Raw genomic sequence first — 24,622 nt, 5'->3', positions numbered from 1 at the left:
CTGAGTCCAAAGCATATAAAGTTTTTTAAAAATTTATTTTAAAAATTTATGAGTTAAGCATGGTTAAATTAATCTCGCCCCCCCCCCCCCCCCCCTTCAATTATATCGTAAACACTTTTACTCTTCTTGATCTATAGCACTTCAATTCATAGACTTTCGACCTCTACATTGTTGTGGCAAAGTGTTTATATGTTATGCAATCGCATGAAATACGAACACCTCATGACATTTGGACGTAAGAGGTTGCCCATTCTGCATTCTGGTTTTATTACAGCTCATAAATTTGAACGTGTCAACCAAGTAAATTCCTGAAAAAAATTATTGAATTGAATTAAGCCGAGCGCTAAGTTCATGTTATTTACTCATTTCAATGCCTCAAAGTCATCTCACGCCTTGTTGAATCTGGGCTGAGCTGGATCATGTAAACAGCCCCTTAATGTGCTCATTTAAGTTGGGTCTTTCGGGATTTAGAAATGTTTATGAGCAAACTGGGGTATTGTTATGTTTTGCACTAACGTTGGGGAAAATAGCCTTATAAAAACCCAGTACACATGCTTGCACATACCTGTTGTTTCCTCTGCGAAAAAGGATCTATCATGACATTGATGAGCGATGCTTCATTCGTTTTTTCAAATGCTTCCTTCAGCGCGTGGTTTAGCTCTTGTGGTGTTTTTACAAAATATCCAGTACCTCCAAATGCTTGGATAATTTTTTCATATCGTGCTGATGGTGACAGTGCGGTTGGTGGAGCACTAAAAATGCATGCGATCATTTCATTATCATCTAATAAAAGATTCGCACTCAAAGGGTATTTCGTGCTAATGTTCGGGCTGAAATGACGTAATCCTATATTTGTCCCAGAGCATACGACTCACAATTATATCGTAAGCTGATTGACAAACCTTATTGCAGCCCCTTCGGATGAACTTGCAAGATCTTTCCAGCTTTCTTCATCCACGCCATTATAGATTCCGTTGTTGTTTAAAATAATGAAAACTATTGGTAAGTTGTATCTGAGAAGAAGTAAACAGAAATTATTTTCTCACAAATATTGAGTATATTTTCTCACCCACGAAGGTAGTAAAGGTCTCGGTTTCCGTGTTGTGTGATTTACAAAGACAATTTATGTCATTTATTTAACAATTAATATGCATAACATCATGGATGGACAACTATTGTGACCACGTAGTATTGTGACCGCTTGTATTGGTTTATTGATCTACCTGAAAACAGTTTCCAGTTCCATTCCCGAGAAACCAAAAGCGCTATCACCTTGGATACAAACCACACGACCTGCCGGAGGATCCAACCTTTCATCTTTATATTTCACCAACACTGCTGCAGCAATCGCAAAACCCAGACCTACTCCCATTGTACCAAAGGTTCCTGCATCCAGTCTGCAGAGGAAAATGTAACCTTATTAGGATCTCGTAAACTATGTTAAGCTTTGTTTCCATTTAGTCGTAATTGTCGTGAACACGGTCAAGGTGGCTGAGGTCAGTGAGGTGATAGAATATTTCTGTGTATGCTGTCATGATCATTATAGCGACAGTAACCTACCTATGTCGTGGTAGATAACATGGTAAAACTGTTCTGCCAATATCCATCGTATTAGCTCCTTCGCTGATAAGAATACAATCTCGTGGTACAAATTGCCGGATCTGAGGGAAAATGATGCTTTATTTTTTCCATTAATCTCATTTCTCGCTGTATCGCAAGCAAAAGAGCGAAATGTGAAATTTACCGGTCCAATTTAAGGTTTACCAATTGTATTTACTTAAAAATAAAAACAGTGTCTTTAACAGCCAACAGCATCTTTAATTAATTCGCTTGTTTACCAAGTTGTTTGCGCACAATTTCGTCGTTTGCATTCGATGTTAAGATCTGTCAACATACCTCTTTGTATGCTCTGTAAAAGTTCATCGGAATTGAATCATCATTTTCAAGTTCCTAAAAATAATGCATGTACCGTAAACTTGTGCCCATTTTGAACGTATAAAATTTGACACTTGATGGTGAAAGAGAAGACTCTGGCCTTAAGACCATGATGCTTTGGCAAAATTTATATAGTTGAAAAGATTATGGACCAAGAATTCTAGTTTTATCAGTTAAAATGGCATGGTGCAGGCCTGGTAAGGTCTGTTTCTGATATTTTAAAGTCTGACAGTGGGACTTCTCTATTTTAATTTCAAATCCAAAATATACATGCGCATTATAGGCTACTCTCAGGCGACTTTTTTGGATATTTTTTTAAACCTGCACCAATATGGCGAACTTCTGACGCCGAGATGAGAATGCGGCATCAACGCAGCTAAACCCAGTGGCTAAACCTCGTTGGTATTTCACTGAATCACTAGCTATCGACCTTTTTAGATTGAACGTTGGCAATCATCTTTTTCTTCAACTCATTTCTCCAGCTTGGTAATATTGTAAATTCAGTTTCTGTTTTGTGTTGTGTACTGGAGTTGAGCTAAAGGAAAAATAAGTTAATTTCGATTATTTCTAACAGAATATAACTTCACATCCCGAGCGTAAATTGCAGTCACTCCATGTTTTACATCTTCAAACACACAGTTTTCCGCCAAAATTGCTCGTAATGCATACAACCCCTCAAAATTGTCATTTATACCATTTTCATGACAAGTAAAATCATCTCTGCATGAACACATTATGAGGCAGAGTGGTTCTACTGTATATTTCGTACACCGTGCATTAACAACAGGACGTTAGTGTAGATGAATGAAAAACAAATAAAGAAATGTGTAAAGCTTGCCTGTTTCATAATTGAACATAGGTCACCCAACAAAGCGACAGCTGGTTTCACATTGTTTCCAAGCTCTTCAGGAGATATATCAACCTGAACATCGTAACAGAATCATTATACTCAAATATAAACAGTTATAGGAAAAAGCCCACTGAATACTGTAATGTGTATGCCATGCTTATATTTGCAGAAATAAAATGAAAAATTCGCGAGGTAAAAAGAAAAAAGCAGGCAATGCTAGATTAGCAGCTGAGAGAGAGTCTCGTCTAGCCGTCTAGTATCGACTCCTTGGGCAAATCTAGAGGCCTAATTACGAGTTACACAAAAACAAGTTTTATAAAAGTTTTATGGAGAAAGCTAGGAACCTGCAGCCTCTAGTTTTGTCTGAGGATATAAATTCTGTACTAGACTGTGCCTGAACATTAAATTCTGCATGACAGTGTCTACATTTTTAAATCACTTTCCTCAAAACTAAAACCTGAATAAGCAAACCTGAATAAGTTTGACTTGAGAATTAAATCTGGGCGGAAGACCAAAATGAAGAATCCAGTTCATTCTTGCTCCAAGTAACAATACAACATCAGCTTTTAGCAAGGCTCTAGAAAATATATCACATTTTCACGATTCTCACCTTGTTCATCATTATGAAAAATTCCAATACTTATCAATCGGCAACTACATGTAAATGTATATATATATATATATATATATATATATATATATATATATATATATATATATATATATATATATATATATATATATATATATATATACAGTAGGAGGCAAAAGTTTGAGTCCAGTGACTGTATTTCATTGTTATAGCAGCATATATTAATATCCTACAGAAAACCTTACCGATAAGTGAACTAAAAAAAGTAAATGAGTAAACAGAAAAATACATGCTGTACAACAACTATGAGATGTTATGATATTCATTTTACGTATGTTAATGTGCAAATATGCATTACATGTCAATGCTTAGTGTCCCTCTTTTTTGCTCTTGAAATGACCTTTATTCTTTCTGGCATAGACTCCATAGGTTTTTTAATGTCGCACGTTCAATACCTTGCCAGCATTCGTTGACCACTTGCCTCAAGTCATCCTGGCTGACGGGTCTGTGCCTCGCCCATTTCCGGTTAAAACGGTCCTATAAGCGCTCCATAGGTTTTAGATCTGGAATTTGAAGAGGAAAGCCATGAGAACGAGATCACCAAAACCAATTTGCTTCTAAAAGATTTCTGGCACATAAAAGATGTGCATGTGCTTAGGGGGATTGTCATGCAGTTAGACGCACGATCATCTTTGTACCAGACGAAATTCCATGTCCTTGAAGAATTGGATGATACTTTTCTTTAATTAGGATCCTATTATATCTTTCAATATTGCCAAACCGAGCATGACCGAAGCAGCTAAAAGTTTGCTTGAGTAGGATTTAGTTTCTTCGAACCTCTCCAAGGTTAGTTGCATACCACCTTTTTAAATTCTCCCTTTTTCTGCGATCTTACGAGGAAAGAATCCTTCAATACTTAATACAACTATTTGTCCTTGTGCACCATCACTTTGCTTTTTTCCCCACCCATCTTGGGCAGTGTAAAGGAATAAGAACTTTATTTTGTTATAATTTAGATCATTAGGACGAAAAAAGTGTGCAATTAATATGGTTTACAGTACTGAAACACTAGCGCGCATGTCTTAACTCGAAAACACTGCCAGGATTTAATACTGGAATTCTACAACGACTGGACTCAAACTTTTGCCTCCTACTGTATATATACATTTTTTTTTGAGGACAAGTATAATCTTTTCGGAATCGACCTTTCACGATGAGCTAAGATCCTGTCATAAACTTTGAGACAAGGTACAGGGAAGAAGGTTTGCGGGATAAATGTTTTTATGTGTTTTTAATTATTATCTGCTGCCAAGACGAACTTGTAATAAGGAGAGTAAAGATTTTCCTTTGTCACAATTTAGTTTCCCTCTCACGTCGTTTCTCAACTCGTGCATTGGGTGCGTGGGTTGGTCCTGGTTGGTCTAACCAGGCTCAAAAGAGAAAACATCATTTATCACCTTGATCTTGCTGCAGCAACACACAGGGGGTGCTCATCTGAAATCACACCTTTCCCCATTGGCGTCGGTAGAAATGGTAATTGAAATCTCTCCACAAACTTACAAATTTCTTTCTCCGCACGACCATATCCAGCACCTTTAACAGCAAAATTAACTATACAGATGAGTAACTAACCAAGTTAATTCAGCCAGCTTTTGGTGTCAATACTTCCCGCTGAAAGTTAACATTAAAATAGGACTGTTTCATTTCTGCTTGGAAAAATATTTTTCTCCGTTTTCATACGTTTACTGTAGGGGAAAAACACATTTCTTTGTAAATGGTTTAAGGCATGTTTTATTGCCACTACGAGGGGCCAATCAATCCACGCACCTTTTCCAATGATAACTAACGGTTGTTTTGCCGATTTCAAGATGGCCAGAGCGTGTTCAACATCAGTTGGATCTGCCTGAGATGTTGGCGGCGGCAAGCAATCTGGGACAGCACTAAAATTACAGCATATTTCGTAATTTATTTAAGTGTGCATTATTCCGAGGTCACCGCAGTAGCAGCCACAAAAACATGAAGTAATGAATATGCAAATATATTAAAAACTACAACACCTTATAGAGTCTCTTGTTGTACCAAGCACCATGTCACCTGGAATGTCAATATAGGATACACCAGGACGACCATAAATACTGCTACGAACAGCCTGGAAAGAATTAAAAGAACTACTAATGTCAAAAAAGATTTAGTTTGAAATTATTCAAATAAAATCGACAATTTCAAAAGCGTACAATTATTACCTCTTGATTCTGCTATACTGGTACCGGGTAGTCCCCATTCATAATGGATAATATAGCACGAAATACTTCCAACATAAGCATACTAATTTTTTTCATGAAAAAGATAACCTTTCTACTTCAACAATTACCTTTTCAATGATAAATGGAATGCTTGCGACATTGTTTGGTCGACTGGCGTACTTAGTGTACAGACGAGAGCTTTCAACCTGGAACATACATATATTAAGAGATGATCTAAGGTCTTCGGAATCACCATCGGATTTAGGTTTCACCTACTTCGTCGCATGAAAACAAGCGCAAAAAATGCACCAGGATATATACATAGCAAATATAGTAAATACAAACCTGGGGGAATTCTTGGAAGGCTCCTCTGCTCTCCTGGTCTCTATCGCTACTACCACCAATGACTATCAATGGCCTGTATGAAAAATACCAGAAGGTAAAAATTTCAGACCATCACCACTACACATTCCTAAATATTTAACATCAATATTTTCTGTGAAATTATGCTTCATGTTCTTTGCACACATCTGAGTAATCACACCATGTTAATATCTCTATGGATAAGAAAAGTTACAACATATTACCAGCAATTAACCATTGCATTTGCCATCCCACCTAGGGCATGGAGCAGACCAGGACCAGACACAACTAGACAAACTGCAGGTCTATAAAACAAACAACAATTAAGGATTTCTGTTGGTTAGAAAAATGGCAGATTTGAGATGTTAAAATTTAAAATATGCTACCTTTGTGTTAAATAGCCAATAGCAGATGCTGCATAACATGCCTGAAAAAAAATAAAAAATAAAAAAAATTTTCAGCTCAACTAATTTGTCTCATGTTGATTTGAAAAAGTCATGGAAAAAGCCCTAATCCTGTCATGTTGAAACAAAAAATTTTGAATGGAAATAATCATGAAATTGGGTCTACTTACTGACTGTTCATTTCTCATGCCAAAATATTTTATTCCTGAAGCTTGTGCAGCAATAGCAATTTCAATAACTGGTATCCCAACAACTCCAAACATATATTTGACTCCCTGTTGAACAAGCGCTTCACAAAGAACTTGACATCCTTGAATGGAATCCATCTAGAAGGTTTTCAGTTCTTTACTATAATTTATAGAGAATACAGTTGTCTATTATAATTTATATAATAACCTAAAGAATTCAAGCAATTTCATTGGTCGAGAGCCATGATCTATAAAAGGACAGACGCACGGAATGACGTCACAGCGATTTTCTTGTTTTTAAATTGCAAACAAATAATTCAATTAATTTTGGATTTTTTTCAGTTTTATTATATAAAACAAATAGATTACAATGAACCGTTGTCTGTTCAGTTATAGATACACGGTATGACGCCATATGTGATAAGAACAAAAGAGTGTTCGCCCCGGCGGCTCGTGGCCACTTTTTTTGTTCTTATCACATATGACGTCATACCATGTATCTATAACTGAACAGACAACAGTTCATTGTAATCTATTTGTTAAATAGCTGTAGTTAATAATAATATAGAGAATACAGCTGTAGTTGATAACCTGATCAGGAGCAGTTGAGAAAAATGCAGCAACTATCTAAATTTATTTATCCAAATCAAACTCCTATATCTGATAGGGAGTCAATAAAGAAAGGATGAACCTTCCCTCATTTCATTATGCAATGTAACCAGATCTGGTAATATTTGGTAATATTTATGCTAGATTCGGTCAGATGCACATAAAACAGCACCACCTGATTTTAATAATAATTAAATTTAGTCCAGTAGAGGGCAGTCTAACTAGACTTGAGCAGCTTTGCTCATAAAATGTTCATATCTGCATGGTCACACTGCTCCACAATGCACAAACGGTTAAAAACATTCATGAGGCAGGGTAAATTTGCCAATACCAGCACAGAGAGGATACGTAGCCAAGTACTGCTTTCCACTTAAAGATCGAAAAAACGCAGGGATTCGAGTTGGTGCTCCTAAATAAAATTGATTCCAATTTGCAGAATGCCCCTTGGCCTTTAATAGTAATAATTTACGAAGTGGCTAGACAGCCGGCAGCCGGCTGTATAGTTTTTACTTGTCAAGCCTAAATAACCGGCAGCCGGCCATATTGTTGCTTGAAGTCAGCTTGAAATACTAAACGGCCGGCAGTATTCTTCGTTTGCGATGGCGTAATTTCGGGATTTCAGTTGGTGTGCAAGTATGAAGAAATATATTTTTGTAAGGCTTCTAGTCAATATCGTTGCTGGAACCAAAAATTATGTAGTGCCAGGTTTGGTTAATATTAAAGTATGTATATAGACTGTATAGACGGGTTGCAATGTTTGTGTTGGAGGCGGAAGTACTTATTATTAAACTACAAAAATTAATGATTGGTCGCTTGATGTTGTTAAATCTATGTTAGTGAAAATGATTTATTGATTTCTCTTCTGCCTCCAGTGCAATCTAAACAAATTACGTCACGAGAAATCCATCTTTACATCAAAATGTGTAAATATGATTTTAGTTATCAAAATATTATTATTAAGTATAAGTGTTCATTGTCTTATATACCAAAGTCTAGTAATTAGTGACCAGTTTTATACGTGCTTAGCTTTGCATTTGCTGCAAAACCAATTCCTTGTCTTGGGTGGTCTTTTCAGTGAAGTACATTTAATATGATACCAACACAGGCACCTTTCACATGCTACACTTTCATCTTTGCTGCTGATTGTGGTTGAACATCCAGGACATATCCACTTTGTCTTGTTCTTTTTTTCACTGACATTAAGAACAACTTTCCATGCATTGGCAACAAAATATTTCTCAATCCTATTCAAATCGACATTCTCTTTGTCACGAATCATGTCTGGAAGCTTAAGAGGATTTGTTTCGACTTCTTCTGGTGGTATTAAATCACCACTTTGGATTGCGTTGTTAGCAACTGAACAACGGACAAAGCACTCTAAAAGAATCCTGTCCTTTTCTACTGCTTTCACCTTGCAAAATGGCAGCAACCCTTTCTTTGCTTTCTTTACTTTGGGTAGCCCAATGACAGTTAATTCCGCTCCTTTGGGCCTTCCTCTCTTGAGCATTTTCGGTGGCATTTTTATGTTTTTAAGCTCTTTCTGCTTGCAATCATTTTCTTTGCTCTTTACTTGTGAAGATGTACCAGCAGTCTTAGACTTATCAGCGAGGATGGTGGGAGAAGTTTTGGCAACGTCACCTGGAACATTTGATTTGTTTTTGTTTCTACTGGCCTTCTTTTGATCACGGGGAATGGGACCAAAATCTCTTTTATCATAGGGTATGTCATGATCTTTGTTACGAAAATGTTCGTTTTGGGTTTTGGTGGGCTTTTCTTCATCAATATTTGTTGTGTCTTCAGTGTTGCTGCATCTTCCAAGACTGTCTTGTGCTTGCCAAAGGTTGAGAATTTGTTGCAGATCAGCCATTCTACTGTCAAATGTCTTCATTCCGCCTTCACTTGCCAGTGAAGCCAGGGTTCGTGCCACATTCATTGCCTTGTGGAATTTCTGGGCTTGCGTCAAAGTGGTAGATTTCTCTTTACTTTCATGAAGGACATCGACGTTGCTGATGCCGCATGTGGTTGGCACATTGGCTGCCTCAGAAGCTTTATTATAGTATTCAACGGTCCATCTGGCAGAGAGGAGGGAAGGATCAAATCGAGATAACTTAAGCGCAGTTCTGGCTTTAAGGATGTGTCTACATGGAAGTCCCATTTTCACAGGATACGTGCATTGGCAAGTGTTACCTGACACTGTTACTTCACCATAGGTACAACTCTTTATTAAAACTTTGTTCTCGGACAAAACCTGTTGTACGGTTAAACGTTTGGCAAGTTCAACTTGACGCTTAAGGTGTTTGAAAGCGTATGGTGTTAGAACTTCAGCATATGTGCGGATGTCCTCCTCACACGATTCAATTGATATGGGCTTGCGTAATGTTGCCATAAATTTTCTGGTGTGTCCTTTCATTCCGCAATGTTCCAAGGAGTGCAAACATTTCTGTAAAAAATTGTAAAAGTGTTGCATAGCGAGAGCAAACACTTTTAATCTTCGCATTAGCACTCTCTAAACGATTGTTGGTTGTTTCACCAAGGTTAAAAGTTGAATCCTTAAAACAAGAAACCCATTGCTCTTTTATAGGGTGCCAATTGTCAAAGAAATAGTTTCTTACAGCTTTTGATTTGGTTTCCTTTAACAGATTTACGTTTTCTTCATAGGCTTCTTCTGTTTTGGAATAAATTATTGCGGTTAATATCTCAAGAACTCTGTCCCGTTCACCTGACGTTATCCCCATTTTCTCAACTGTTATCTCCCTTCTGAAAGTTCGAAGTGTATGATAAAGGCATATAAGTAGGGATGCGCTGGGAAAGCATTTGGCGAAGGCTTGACGTTCTGTGAAATCCTTGTCGGACATGATTACTGTGTTACATGTACATGTGAGCTAAAATATACTATACAATATGTCATATGTAGTACACTAATAAAGTAGTCTACTCTGCTAGTCCATGCATGCACATGTCATACATACACATAGTGTCCAGTGTTTATCTTCATTGATAGGGAACATGAGCAAGTCACTTAGAACTGAACTATCCTAAAAAATACAAATAAATTATTATTTTTTCATATGTAATTAACAGTTGACTATCTAGCAATATCTTGTTATTTCTCAACATAATTATAGTGTTGCAACATAAATAATGCATACAATTTAGAGCAGTACTACTTAATTGATCGAGGTATTGTCAGTCACTTTTAAAAACAGAAAAAATGTAATTAACACATGATTGTTTTATTATTTTGTTTATTGTTTTACCACCTACAGAGATGCACCATTCCTTTTTAGACTTTCGGACTAGGCAAGTTAAACAGTATAGCTTAATCCCCTACTACTTTAAAAAAAGGGGTAAGCATTTTCCACACAAATACAAAAATATAAAAAATTTGCCAACATCACAGGGCTATATATTTTCTGTATTTTACATGTTTTTTCTGCTGTACTGTTAACTTTCGAAATTCAAAAGAGGAATGGCGCATTGATATTATTAATAATATAGCCTGCAAGCAGGCTCTCCAGTTGCTACAGGTGTACCTTGTCCATCCATCTAGCAAATGAATTGGAAAATTCCTCTTTTTTAAACTTTGTGAAACAGAAGCTGTTTTTAATTGTGATTGATACATTCTGTAAGAGACAATATACATATATATACCAATAATTAATTAATCAATCAATTATAACATTAACATATACAGTAAACCTAGCAATGCTCACCTATTCTAATTATTATCAGAGAACATGCAATGGAATATATGATCAAGACACATATAAAATTCATAACACATGTACACTATTGTGTAGTAATACCATACAGTGCAATATCATGGGACACCATGGTTGCCTTGAATGTATGCATGGTTTTGCAATTGGCCATGTATTCCTCAACAGCTTATAGTATAATAGTGTGTTTAGACATAGCATCCTTGATTAATTGATTATGAAGTGCATGCATGTATGTAGCATAACATAATGAATCATATACATACAGGCATCTTCTGTGCGCATTCTTGTAGAAGATTTCCATAGAAATTTATTATCTAGAAAGGAACCAAACAATTAATGATTATAAATTAGTAACCTCTAAGGAAAGCTTGCCTTATCCTTAAGCTGCAAAACTCTCCCTTAAATGAGTGTAAGTTCATCTGTTGGACAGAGTATAAATACCATACAGTAAACTAGTAATGTGGCAATGCATTGTAGTAATCAACAGTGGGTCAAAGTACGGCCCACCATAGAACTCTGCACCGTAATGGGAAGCACCAACAAGAACAGAATGATACAATACTGTAGGGATGGTACTGGCTGGATTATACAAAGCGGATTTAATTCCTTAGGGGTATATTTAGTCAGTTGGGGAGGGGGGGGGGGGGGGGCTAGCAAATGTGTGGATGACCATTCGATGACCACTTGCACTATGGTTAGCTTTGCCATTGGGATTTGGGAAACAGTAGCCATACGCCAAATGGATTGTATAAAGCTTGTCTTACCTCGTCATTGAGCCACTGATTATTAGATACCTGTACTAGGCTTAGGTTGATATTTGCTGCGATCTCTTCTGAACAAATAGTTTAAAATTTAGTAAATAAAGTAAATATTTGAGTTTGAGCAAGATTTCTAAGTGTATTCCAATTTACCTTTACTGTTTTCAGCCATATGGATACAATCTTGGAAATTTGTATTACAAATTGACTTGTTGAATATTCCAACTTCCCGCCATCTGTATATACCGCGTAGGCGCGCAATAGCGTGTCTTTTTCGCGCGTCGCGCACGTTTTTGTTCCCAGGTTATTAGGGGCCAGACAGCGCTTTTGCAATAATACATATAAACAAAAGCTTCTGAGTAGTGGTTTTACTGGTTTATACGAGTCGCAAATATCTTGTACTCGAAACCATTTTCTTCAAACAGAGAATAACAAGTAAAAAAAGGGGAAAATATTCGGATTCCTCATGTATGACGGCTCAATTACTGCAAATTATTTATAAAACAACACGATATATATACAATGGCATTTAATAAACTTTATTCGTGCGAAAATACGAATTCTTGGCATTTTGTATTAGGATACTCGTGTAGACAATACGTGGATACTGCAGATTAGATAACTGCCGGCCGTTTAGTATTTCAAGCTGACTTCAAGCAACAATATGGCCGGCTGCCGGTTATTTAGGCTTGACAAGTAAAAACTATACAGCCGGCTGCCGGCTGTCTAGCCACTTCGAATAATTTAGTATTATGAATTTAAATCAATGTAGTTAATACCCCATAGGCCATTGAAGCTTGAATATAATAGAAGCTTGAATATAACAAATGCTTGAATATGAACAAATAAAGAAAAACTCGAGACTCGCCTTTGATTTATTAGTGAAACACCACTTTCTAGTTTTTTGTCTGTGGTTCAGTGGTTGCTGCGGAGCGAGCGAGCCTGAAGCGAGCGAGCGTAGCAGCAGTCTAATTTGTGCAGAGAGGGGGTTCTGAACTAAATTTTATTTAGCGCAAGGAATTGTGGTCGTGCGCGTTTTTTATGCGTAGAACACACAGGATCTTCAAATTTTTGTTAAATTTCAAAGCTTCTGTTCTATTTTGACTATTCAAGGTAAGATATTTTCATCTTTAGTTCATATGTTACGTTTACAGTTGTTTACAATTCTAACTGGTATATTTATGAAACGCTAAAAGCATACAATCGATCACAGCTAGATTCATGCTGTATATATACGAACTATATAAATCATTCTAGAATATTAAGATGTACTATCCAATTTGCTAATTCGCTTTACTTTAGCAGTTGAGCTGTCAGTGCTGTGAAGCAAATCAAGTCTTACATACAGATGCTTTAAAGTCTTTTTTATCCATTGACATTTGTATTCTTTTGCTGATTTCCATATTTTGCATCAAATGATGTTTTAAGTATGCGGCTTGACGCTTGCGAGTCGTGTTTAATAACATGACACAGTCGCAGATAAAATATGCAATTGAATTGATCGTCTAAATTGCCTGACTGAATCGCTCAGATTCGTGAAATGTTTGACTTATTTAAAATTAGGTTACTGTAAGCATAGGCATATGTTTTTATTCCTATTTTACAATGAGCTAAATGTTTTTGTTATTTAGTGCTTTTACCGGATCTTCACGTGGTTTCTGATTACACGTCTTCTCGAGCGCGTTCAAAGTTCAAAGCATTAAGTGATGTTTTGTTACTCTTCACATGAAGTCAAACATTTACATGGATACAACAAAGACACATAGCATATTTAAAAAACAAATATCCATGTTACCAAAAAATGTTCTATTTTGTTAAACATGTGCTACTGGGCCTGTATTTTCGCTTTGTTGCGGGAAAAATGTCGCCACGCGCGCAAAATTCTACCTAATATTACTATTAGTGTTAATACTCCTGTTGTGATTCGTATGTTAAAATATTTTTAAAACTAGCTGCTTCTAAAGACTTTGAGACGAGCTGCAACTCGCAAGGAAGACGAGCTGCAACTCGCAAGGAAGCATTGATATAGCATATATTGACCTAAATATTGACGTCATTGACAGTGTTCTCGCTAATAGGTGTTAATTCATGTACAGCCCCAGCGAGTTATTGAGTTAACGCTCAATAGAGGTTCACTTTGCGTTTTTTAAACCTGCTATTGCTATTAGTTAAAACGGATTTAGTTTACTAACATTTCATATAACAATTAACTTGGACCCCAAAAATGCTCGCAGCAATCTCTTCCTTGCAGGTAACCTAGTTATATGGGTTATATGGTTCGAAAAATTAATCGAATTTCGACGTTCTATATCTTGAATTTCACCAAATTTCACCAACACCTCCCCCCCCGGCCACTGCCAAGCCGCAACTAAGGTTTTAGCTTACAAGCGCGCAATACGTGAGGGTAATTGGTTATCAACTTTTCATTGCAATGTTTCATTGGACCATGTAAAAGCCTGCAAATAGAGATTATAACATTGAACTTGATAAAAACGATTCAAAATATGGCAGAAAAATTATAAAGGTTTGCTGATACAACCAAATTGGAAAGAGATACCGTGGAGCTACCCTTACAATTATTCCTAATTCTGTTCTTCGGACTTCAATAATCCAGGCATTTAAAAAAATATTTTTATACATAACAATCCTTTCGTACCTCTTTGAAGCTGGTGTTACTGTGTTTGTTCATGACTCTTATCCAGTTTATTGTAGCCTTGGGTATTTGTCCCAACCTTTTTGAAGGAGTAGGTGCAGCCTTTAAACCAAGAACTGGTTTTGGTGATGCTTTGTGTGCTGAGCAAGACATCAAGTGTCCAAAATGTTTGTAGAAGTATGTAATGGTCTTGGTTGTATCAGAAAAATTTCATAATTTTGCTGCCATCGCATTGGATTTGTTGATCTTTTACGCTCAGATCCATTACGGCAACTCGTGTTTAGCTATATTAATTTAAGAAGATATATTAAAAGAGCGCAAACATAACCGATTAAAGATCAATCGTACAGATCTACTATCGATGTTTACTGTTGACACTGTTCCCCTGCTCTTTGAACTCGGTTCTTGTTCAAGTATTCCACAAAACGACAACCTCAATTCCTGACATGATCTCAAATGCTCCTCCGTTTCTAAAGCTCGCCAAAGAAACATAGATTCAACGCTAACAAATCATCAAAATTGGTTGTGGCTTTAACGGCTAAGTGCATGTCTGTAATTTTACTTCGATTCAAAAACTTGTGAAATAAAAACTTGTGAAATAAATACATACAATTTAGGCCCAAAGTGTACCGGCGAGTCAAGCGGCTATACCGCTAAAACACAAAATTAACAAAACATTTTAGCAAACTAAGCCGTTCAGTCATTTATATTGAGTTTCCTTTCGAGTATGACGATTGTTTCAAAACACTAAAAGAATATCAAAGCACTAAAGTTTCTCGCTAAAAACACTTAAAAAACGTTTAGGCGTTTAAATCATGTCATTTCCAAGCGTGTGCCTTATTAGTCGTTTTCTATGCATATGCTTGTTAGAGACCGCCTCCCGAGACCAGGAAAAGCTTAAATACGTTAAATTTATCTTCGCTCTCAGGGCTAGCCACTGTAGCTGATTCGTCTATGACGCTAGGCTAGTGGCGATGCATACTCTGTTTCTCACTGAGACGTAACGGTTAGGTGCACATACATCATGGTCTGGGGGCCGTAGTGCATCTCCCCCTTAGACGGCCGTTAAGATGTGAGTTATGGGGGGGAGTTCTTCCTATAGCAACTGTCCTTGCACCTTTCGCAGTTGTAATCATGTTGGTATATTGCAGCCGGTTGTATCACCAGGTTAGATTGTGGCATGAGCTGGATGAATCTCTTTTGGGTGTTTTTAGGTTGTTTCCAAAAATTTTTTTTCTTTCCAAGTTTTTCTTTTACATGCAAAAAACACTGTTATTAAACATATATGGAACGGATATGGTTCGAAAAAAAATTATATCGACTAAAAACCACCTTGATTAACCCCTGAATACTCTCCCCAGTCTCTGCATGATATAGGAGGCAATGAATTAAACAATAGCAGAGTTCATTCATAAACATCAAACATTTACTGTATTATCAGCATTTTGATCAACCTTACAGCAGTAAAACAGCAACAAAGACATTCAGACAGTCAACTCTGCATTCTCGTTAGTGCATGCCTTCAGCGCGAGAACTGTCGATCAAAAGTCTGGATAAATCACCTGGCTTTCCCTGCGAGTTTTCAAATTCATATTTCAAAATATCTGCATGACATTGAAAACAACTCGAGATTTTCTACTAATTGTGGACTTGCTTTATTCATTAATGCTCCATGAGATACTTTGAACAAAGACTTCACCATTGTTGGGTATACCAGTGCAGTATGATAATCCAGGTAGTTAGATCCCAATGGTAGACCATGCATAATCTCGATGAATCACCCTGAATTCCTCTGTAGCTAAATTTCATTCCACAACAAGAAACACGGCATGTTTATGGCCATTTTAAGAGCACATTCAATTGTTATTCCCAATTGATTGCATATAAAATCCAACTTTGATTTAGTTTCAAATACATAACTTCGAAGCTTGGGACGGCACTTGTAGAGAAAGTGCATGGACAAACCTACTGCGACCATTCGAATCCTCGCCACAATGAATCGAACCACGCAGGTAACATAAGCTGAACCCAAAGTTATAGCCAAACTTAACATCAGCACAGGGGGTGCTTTTCAACATCTCTCCGCTCAATGAAGGCTCGTCGAGACAGTTAACCAAGACCATTACATACTTCTACAAACATTTTGGACACTTGATGTCTTGCTCAGCACACAAAGCATCACCAAAACCAGTTTTTTGTTTAAAGGCTGCACCTACTCCTTCAAAAAGGTTGGGACAAATACCCAAGGCTACAATAAACTGGATAACAGTCTTGAGGATTTGTTGATCTTTCACGCTCAGATCCATTACGGCAACTCGTGTTTAGCTATATTAATTTAAGAAGATATATAAAAGAGCGCAAACATAACCGATTAAAGATCAATCGTACAGATCTACTATCGATGTTTACTGTTGACACTGTTCCCCTGCTCTTTGAGCTCGGTTCTTGTTCAAGTATTCCACAAAACGACAACCTCAATTCCTGACATGATCTCAAATGCTCCTCCGTTTCTAAAGCTCGCCAAAGAAACATAGATTCAACGCTAACAAATCATCAAAATTGGTTGTGGCTTTAACGGCTAAGTGCATGTCTGTAATTTTACTTCGATTCAAAAACTTGTGAAATAAAAACTTGTGAAATAAATACATACAATTTAGGCCCAAAGTGTACCGGCGAGTCAAGCGGCTATACCGCTAAAACACAAAATTAACAAAACATTTTAGCAAACTAAGCCGTTCAGTCATTTATATTGAGTTTCCTTTCGAGTATGACGATTGTTTCAAAACACTAAAAGAATATCAAAGCACTAAAGTTTCTCGCTAAAAACACTTAAAAAACGTTTAGGCGTTTAAATCATGTCATTTCCAAGCGTGTGCCTTATTAGTCGTTTTCTATGCATATGCTTGTTAGAGACCGCCTCCCGAGACCAGGAAAAGCTTAAATACGTTAAATTTATCTTCGCTCTCAGGGCTAGCCACTGTAGCTGATTCGTCTATGACGCTAGGCTAGTGGCGATGCATACTCTGTTTCTCACTGAGACGTAACGGTTAGGTGCACATACATCATGGTCTGGGGGCCGTAGTGCATCTCCCCCTTAGACGGCCGTTAAGATGTGAGTTATGGGGGGGAGTTCTTCCTATAGCAACTGTCCTTGCACCTTTCGCAGTTGTAATCATGTTGGTATATTGCAGCCGGTTGTATCACCAGGTTAGATTGTGGCATGAGCTGGATGAATCTCTTTGGGTTGTGTTTTAGGTTGTTTCCAAAAATTTTTTTTTCTTTCCAAGTTTTTCTTTTACATGCAAAAAACACTGTTATTAAACATATATGGAACGGATATGGTTCGAAAAAAAATTATATCGACTAAAAACCACCTTGATTAACCCCTGAATACTCTCCCCAGTCTCTGCATGATATAGGAGGCAATGAATTAAACAATAGCAGAGTTCATTCATAAACATCAAACATTTACTGTATTATCAGCATTTTGATCAACCTTACAGCAGTAAAACAGCAACAAAGACATTCAGACAGTCAACTCTGCATTCTCGTTAGTGCATGCCTTCAGCGCGAGAACTGTCGATCAAAAGTCTGGATAAATCACCTGGCTTTCCCTGCGAGTTTTCAAATTCATATTTCAAAATATCTGCATGACATTGAAAACAACTCGAGATTTTCTACTAATTGTGGACTTGGTTTATTCATTAATGCTCCATGAGATACTTTGAACAAAGACTTCACCATTGTTGGGTATACCAGTGCAGTATGATAATCCAGGTAGTTAGATCCCAATGGTAGACCATGCATAATCTCGATGAATCACCCTGAATTCCTCTGTAGCTAAATTTCATTCCACAACAAGAAACACGGCATGTTTATGGCCATTTTAAGAGCACATTCAATTGTTATTCCCAATTGATTGCATATAAAATCCAACTTTGATTTAGTTTCAAATACATAACTTCGAAGCTTGGGACGGCACTTGTAGAGAAAGTGCATGGACAAACCTACTGCGACCATTCGAATCCTCGCCACAATGAATCGAACCACGCAGGTAACATAAGCTGAACCCAAAGTTATAGCCAAACTTAACATCAGCACAGGGGGTGCTTTTCAACATCTCTCCGCTCAATGAAGGCTCGTCGAGACAGTTAACCAAGACCATTACATACTTCTACAAACATTTTGGACACTTGATGTCTTGCTCAGCACACAAAGCATCACCAAAACCAGTTTTTTGTTTAAAGGCTGCACCTACTCCTTCAAAAAGGTTGGGACAAATACCCAACGCTACAATAAACTGGATAACAGTCTTGAGGATTTGTTGATCTTTCACGCTCAGATCCATTACGGCAACTCGTGTTTAGCTATATTAATTTAAGAAGATATATTAAAAGAGCGCAAACATAACCGATTAAAGATCAATCGTACAGATCTACTATCGATGTTTACTGTTGACACTGTTCCCCTGCTCTTTGAGCTCGGTTCTTGTTCAAGTATTCCACAAAACGACAACCTCAATTCCTGACATGATCTCAAATGCTCCTCCGTTTCTAAAGCTCGCCAAAGAAACATAGATTCAACGCTAACAAATCATCAAAATTGGTTGTGGCTTTAACGGCTAAGTGCATGTCTGTATTTTTACTTCGATTCAAAAACTTGTGAAATAAAAACTTGTGAAATAAATACATACAATTTAGGCCCAAAGTGTACCGGCGAGTCAAGCGGCTATACCGCTAAAACACAAAATTAACAAAACATTTTAGCAAACTAAGCCGTTCAGTCATTTATATTGAGTTTCCTTTCGAGTATGACGATTGTTTCAAAACACTAAAAGAATATCAAAGCACTAAAGTTTCTCGCTAAAAACACTTAAAAAACGTTTAGGCGTTTAAATCATGTCATTTCCAAGCGTGTGCCTTATTAGTCGTTTTCTATGCATATGCTTGTTAGAGACCGCCTCCCGAGACCAGGAAAAGCTTAAATACGTTAAATTTATCTTCGCTCTCAGGGCTAGCCACTGTAGCTGATTCGTCTATGACGCTAGGCTAGTGGCGATGCATACTCTGTTTCTCACTGAGACGTAACGGTTAGGTGCACATACATCATGGTCTGGGGGCCGTAGTGCATCTCCCCCTTAGACGGCCGTTAAGATGTGAGTTATGGGGGGGAGTTCTTCCTATAGCAACTGTCCTTGCACCTTTCGCAGTTGTAATCATGTTGGTATATTGCAGCCGGTTGTATCACCAGGTTAGATTGTGGCATGAGCTGGATGAATCTCTTTTGGGTGTTTTTAGGTTGTTTCCAAAAATTTTTTTTTCTTTCCAAGTTTTTTTTTACATGCAAAAAACACTGTTATTAAACATATATGGAACGGATATGGTTCGAAAAAAAATTATATCGACTAAAAACCACCTTGATTAACCCCTGAATACTCTCCCCAGTCTCTGCATGATATAGGAGGCAATGAATTAAACAATAGCAGAGTTCATTCATAAACATCAAACATTTACTGTATTATCAGCATTTTGATCAACCTTACAGCAGTAAAACAGCAACAAAGACATTCAGACAGTCAACTCTGCATTCTCGTTAGTGCATGCCTTCAGCGCGAGAACTGTCGATCAAAAGTCTGGATAAATCACTGGCTTCCCTGCGAGTTTTCAATTCATATTTCAAAATATCTGCATGACATTGAAAACAACTCGAGATTTTCTACTAATTGTGGACTTGGTTTATTCATTAATGCTCCATGAGATACTTTGAACAAAGACTTCACCATTGTTGGGTATACCAGTGCAGTATGATAATCCAGGTAGTTAGATCCCAATGGTAGACCATGCATAATCTCGATGAATCACCCTGAATTCCTCTGTAGCTAAATTTCATTCCACAACAAGAAACACGGCATGTTTATGGCCATTTTAAGAGCACATTCAATTGTTATTCCCAATTGATTGCATATAAAATCCAACTTTGATTTAGTTTCAAATACATAACTTCGAAGCTTGGGACGGCACTTGTAGAGAAAGTGCATGGACAAACCTACTGCGACCATTCGAATCCTCGCCACAATGAATCGAACCACGCAGGTAACATAAGCTGAACCCAAAGTTATAGCCAAACTTAACATCAGCACAGGGGGCTTTTCAACATCTCTCCGCTCAATGAAGGCTCGTCGAGACAGTTAACCAAGACCATTACATACTTCTACAAACATTTTGGACACTTGATGTCTTGCTCAGCACACAAAGCATCACCAAAACCAGTTTTTTGTTTAAAGGCTGCACCTACTCCTTCAAAAAGGTTGGGACAAATACCCAAGCTACAATAAACTGGATAACAGTCTTGAGGATTTGTTGATCTTTCACGCTCAGATCCATTACGGCAACTCGTGTTTAGCTATATTAATTTAAGAAGATATATTAAAAGAGCGCAAACATAACCGATTAAAGATCAATCGTACAGATCTACTATCGATGTTTACTGTTGACACTGTTCCCCTGCTCTTTGAGCTCGGTTCTTGTTCAAGTATTCCACAAAACGACAACCTCAATTCCTGACATGATCTCAAATGCTCCTCCGTTTCTAAAGCTCGCCAAAGAAACATAGATTCAACGCTAACAAATCATCAAAATTGGTTGTGGCTTTAACGGCTAAGTGCATGTCTGTATTTTTACTTCGATTCAAAAACTTGTGAAATAAAAACTTGTGAAATAAATACATACAATTTAGGCCCAAAGTGTACCGGCGAGTCAAGCGGCTATACCGCTAAAACACAAAATTAACAAAACATTTTAGCAAACTAAGCCGTTCAGTCATTTATATTGAGTTTCCTTTCGAGTATGACGATTGTTTCAAAACACTAAAAGAATATCAAAGCACTAAAGTTTCTCGCTAAAAACACTTAAAAAACGTTTAGGCGTTTAAATCATGTCATTTCCAAGCGTGTGCCTTATTAGTCGTTTTCTATGCATATGCTTGTTAGAGACCGCCTCCCGAGACCAGGAAAAGCTTAAATACGTTAAATTTATCTTCGCTCTCAGGGCTAGCCACTGTAGCTGATTCGTCTATGACGCTAGGCTAGTGGCGATGCATACTCTGTTTCTCACTGAGACGTAACGGTTAGGTGCACATACATCATGGTCTGGGGGCCGTAGTGCATCTCCCCCTTAGACGGCCGTTAAGATGTGAGTTATGGGGGGGAGTTCTTCCTATAGCAACTGTCCTTGCACCTTTCGCAGTTGTAATCATGTTGGTATATTGCAGCCGGTTGTATCACCAGGTTAGATTGTGGCATGAGCTGGATGAATCTCTTTTGGGTGTTTTTAGGTTGTTTCCAAAAATTTTTTTTTCTTTCCAAGTTTTCTTTTACATGCAAAAAACACTGTTATTAAACATATATGGAACGGATATGGTTCGAAAAAAAATTATATCGACTAAAAACCACCTTGATTAACCCCTGAATACTCTCCCCAGTCTCTGCATGATATAGGAGGCAATGAATTAAACAATAGCAGAGTTCATTCATAAACATCAAACATTTACTGTATTATCAGCATTTTGATCAACCTTACAGCAGTAAAACAGCAACAAAGACATTCAGACAGTCAACTCTGCATTCTCGTTAGTGCATGCCTTCAGCGCGAGAACTGTCGATCAAAAGTCTGGATAAATCACCTGGCTTTCCCTGCGAGTTTTCAAATTCATATTTCAAAATATCTGCATGACATTGAAAACAACTCGAGATTTTCTACTAATTGTGGACTTGGTTTATTCATTAATGCTCCATGAGATACTTTGAACAAAGACTTCACCATTGTTGGGTATACCAGTGCAGTATGATAATCCAGGTAGTTAGATCCCAATGGTAGACCATGCATAATCTCGATGAATCACCCTGAATTCCTCTGTAGCTAAATTTCATTCCACAACAAGAAACACGGCATGTTTATGGCCATTTTAAGAGCACATTCAATTGTTATTCCCAATTGATTGCATATAAAATCCAACTTTGATTTAGTTTCAAATACATAACTTCGAAGCTTGGGACGGCACTTGTAGAGAAAGTGCATGGACAAACCTACTGCGACCATTCGAATCCTCGCCACAATGAATCGAACCACGCAGGTAACATAAGCTGAACCCAAAGTTATAGCCAAACTTAACATCAGCACAGGGGGTGCTTTTCAACATCTCTCCGCTCAATGAAGGCTCGTCGAGACAGTTAACCAAGACCATTACATACTTCTACAAACATTTTGGACACTTGATGTCTTGCTCAGCACACAAAGCATCACCAAAACCAGTTTTTTGTTTAAAGGCTGCACCTACTCCTTCAAAAAGGTTGGGACAAATACCCAACGCTACAATAAACTGGATAACAGTCTTGAGGATTTGTTGATCTTTCACGCTCAGATCCATTACGGCAACTCGTGTTTAGCTATATTAATTTAAGAAGATATATTAAAAGAGCGCAAACATAACCGATTAAAGATCAATCGTACAGATCTACTATCGATGTTTACTGTTGACACTGTTCCCCTGCTCTTTGAGCTCGGTTCTTGTTCAAGTATTCCACAAAACGACAACCTCAATTCCTGACATGATCTCAAATGCTCCTCCGTTTCTAAAGCTCGCCAAAGAAACATAGATTCAACGCTAACAAATCATCAAAATTGGTTGTGGCTTTAACGGCTAAGTGCATGTCTGTATTTTACTTCGATTCAAAAACTTGTGAAATAAAAACTTGTGAAATAAATACATACAATTTAGGCCCAAAGTGTACCGGCGAGTCAAGCGGCTATACCGCTAAAACACAAAATTAACAAAACATTTTAGCAAACTAAGCCGTTCAGTCATTTATATTGAGTTTCCTTTCGAGTATGACGATTGTTTCAAAACACTAAAAGAATATCAAAGCACTAAAGTTTCTCGCTAAAAACACTTAAAAAACGTTTAGGCGTTTAAATCATGTCATTTCCAAGCGTGTGCCTTATTAGTCGTTTTCTATGCACATGCTTGTTAGAGACCGCCTCCCGAGACCAGGAAAAGCTTAAATACGTTAAATTTATCTTCGCTCTCAGGGCTAGCCACTGTAGCTGATTCGTCTATGACGCTAGGCTAGTGGCGATGCATACTCTGTTTCTCACTGAGACGTAACGGTTAGGTGCACATACATCATGGTCTGGGGGCCGTAGTGCATCTCCCCCTTAGACGGCCGTTAAGATGTGAGTTATGGGGGGGAGTTCTTCCTATAGCAACTGTCCTTGCACCTTTCGCAGTTGTAATCATGTTGGTATATTGCAGCCGGTTGTATCACCAGGTTAGATTGTGGCATGAGCTGGATGATCTCTTTTGGGTTTTATTAGGTTCTTTCCAAAAATTTTTTTTTTTCCTGAAAAATGTTTCTTTTAGATACAAAAAATGCTGTATTAACAAATATGAACGAATATGGTTCGAAAAAAAATTTATATTGAGTAAAAACCACCTTAATTAACCCCTGAATACTCTTCCCAGTCTCTGCATGACTGAGTCTCTGAATTAAACAATAGTACAATACCAGAAATCATTCATAAACATCAAACATCTTCATCAACCTTACAGCAGTAAAACAGTGACAAAGACATTCAGACAGTCAACTCTGCATTCTCGCTAGTGCCTTTAATTTCGAGAACTGTCAATCAAAAGTCTGGATAAGTCTCCTGGTTTTCCCTGTGAGTTTTCAAATTCATTGAAAACAACTGAAGATTTTCCACTAATTGTGGACTTGGTTTATTCATTAATACTGATCCATGAGATAGTTTGAACGAAGACATCACCCTTGTTGGGTATATCAGTACAGTATGGTAATCAAGGTAATATCCGAATGGTAGACCATAATCTCGACGAATCACCCTGAATTCTTCTGTAGCTAAATGTTCATTCCTCAACAAGAAATACCGCAAGTTTTTGAAGTTTAAACGAACTTAGCTTGTGTAATATCTAAAAATAGGTCTATTACATTTGTAAGGTTTGCGAAAGTGTTTTATAACAATTACAAATGGAACCTTACTCTGTGAGAAAAGTAAACCTATATAGGCGCGGTTTTCTTTTTTCAAATAACTCCATCAGTATTTTAAAACCGTATTTACAAATAACCCAAACATGAAAGAGGGCGTGACAAAACGTGCGTTTTGAAACGGCAAACGTACCTTTTGAAACATGAAAGCTTTAACGCAAATGGTAATAGTACTGATCTTGAACTCACCACTTACTTGTTCCCACGGCTTGTTCCTCTGTGCCCAGGAGTTCCCAGGAGTAACC

At 37.5% G+C, this 24,622-nt stretch overlaps 2 protein-coding genes across 6 annotated transcripts; both read right to left on the bottom strand.

The window, feature by feature from the left end:
* Window positions 1–94: 94 nt before the first annotated feature.
* LOC114536270 (2-hydroxyacyl-CoA lyase 1-like) lies at window positions 95–12,709 on the bottom strand. 5 transcript variants are annotated; one of them, XM_028557601.1, is made up of 18 exons: window positions 12,533–12,709; window positions 6,558–6,735; window positions 6,370–6,410; window positions 6,208–6,288; window positions 5,966–6,038; window positions 5,749–5,826; window positions 5,435–5,526; window positions 5,205–5,317; window positions 4,835–4,970; window positions 3,257–3,362; window positions 2,774–2,857; window positions 2,366–2,470; window positions 1,897–1,950; window positions 1,561–1,661; window positions 1,224–1,397; window positions 903–1,013; window positions 566–752; window positions 95–308 (listed from the first exon to the last, which is right to left on the bottom strand). In XM_028557601.1, the coding sequence occupies exons 2-18, from the start codon at window positions 6,711–6,713 to the stop codon at window positions 276–278; spliced, it is 1,725 nt and encodes a 574-aa protein (XP_028413402.1). In that variant the 5' UTR covers window positions 6,714–6,735; window positions 12,533–12,709; the 3' UTR covers window positions 95–275. The 5 variants fall into 5 exon arrangements, with proteins under 5 accessions (XP_028413402.1, XP_028413405.1, XP_028413404.1 ...); XM_028557604.1 differs by having other exon boundaries at window positions 6,558–6,713; XM_028557603.1 differs by lacking the exon at window positions 12,533–12,709 and adding an exon at window positions 12,444–12,509.
* Window positions 10,062–12,136, bottom strand: LOC114536271 (sentrin-specific protease 1-like). Its single transcript, XM_028557605.1, has 5 exons — window positions 11,818–12,136; window positions 11,671–11,738; window positions 11,170–11,220; window positions 10,718–10,807; window positions 10,062–10,219 (listed from the first exon to the last, which is right to left on the bottom strand). The coding sequence occupies exons 1-5, from the start codon at window positions 11,834–11,836 to the stop codon at window positions 10,124–10,126; spliced, it is 324 nt and encodes a 107-aa protein (XP_028413406.1). The 5' UTR covers window positions 11,837–12,136; the 3' UTR covers window positions 10,062–10,123.
* Window positions 12,710–24,622: the final 11,913 nt, after the last annotated feature.

This window comes from Dendronephthya gigantea, unplaced genomic scaffold (assembly GCF_004324835.1).
Source record: "Dendronephthya gigantea isolate DGI-Jeju-01 unplaced genomic scaffold, DenGig_1.0 000133F, whole genome shotgun sequence".
Lineage (NCBI taxonomy): Eukaryota > Metazoa > Cnidaria > Anthozoa > Malacalcyonacea > Nephtheidae > Dendronephthya > Dendronephthya gigantea.
Note: the sequence above shows the minus strand (reverse complement) of the source record. Positions and strands in the feature narration are given on the sequence as shown.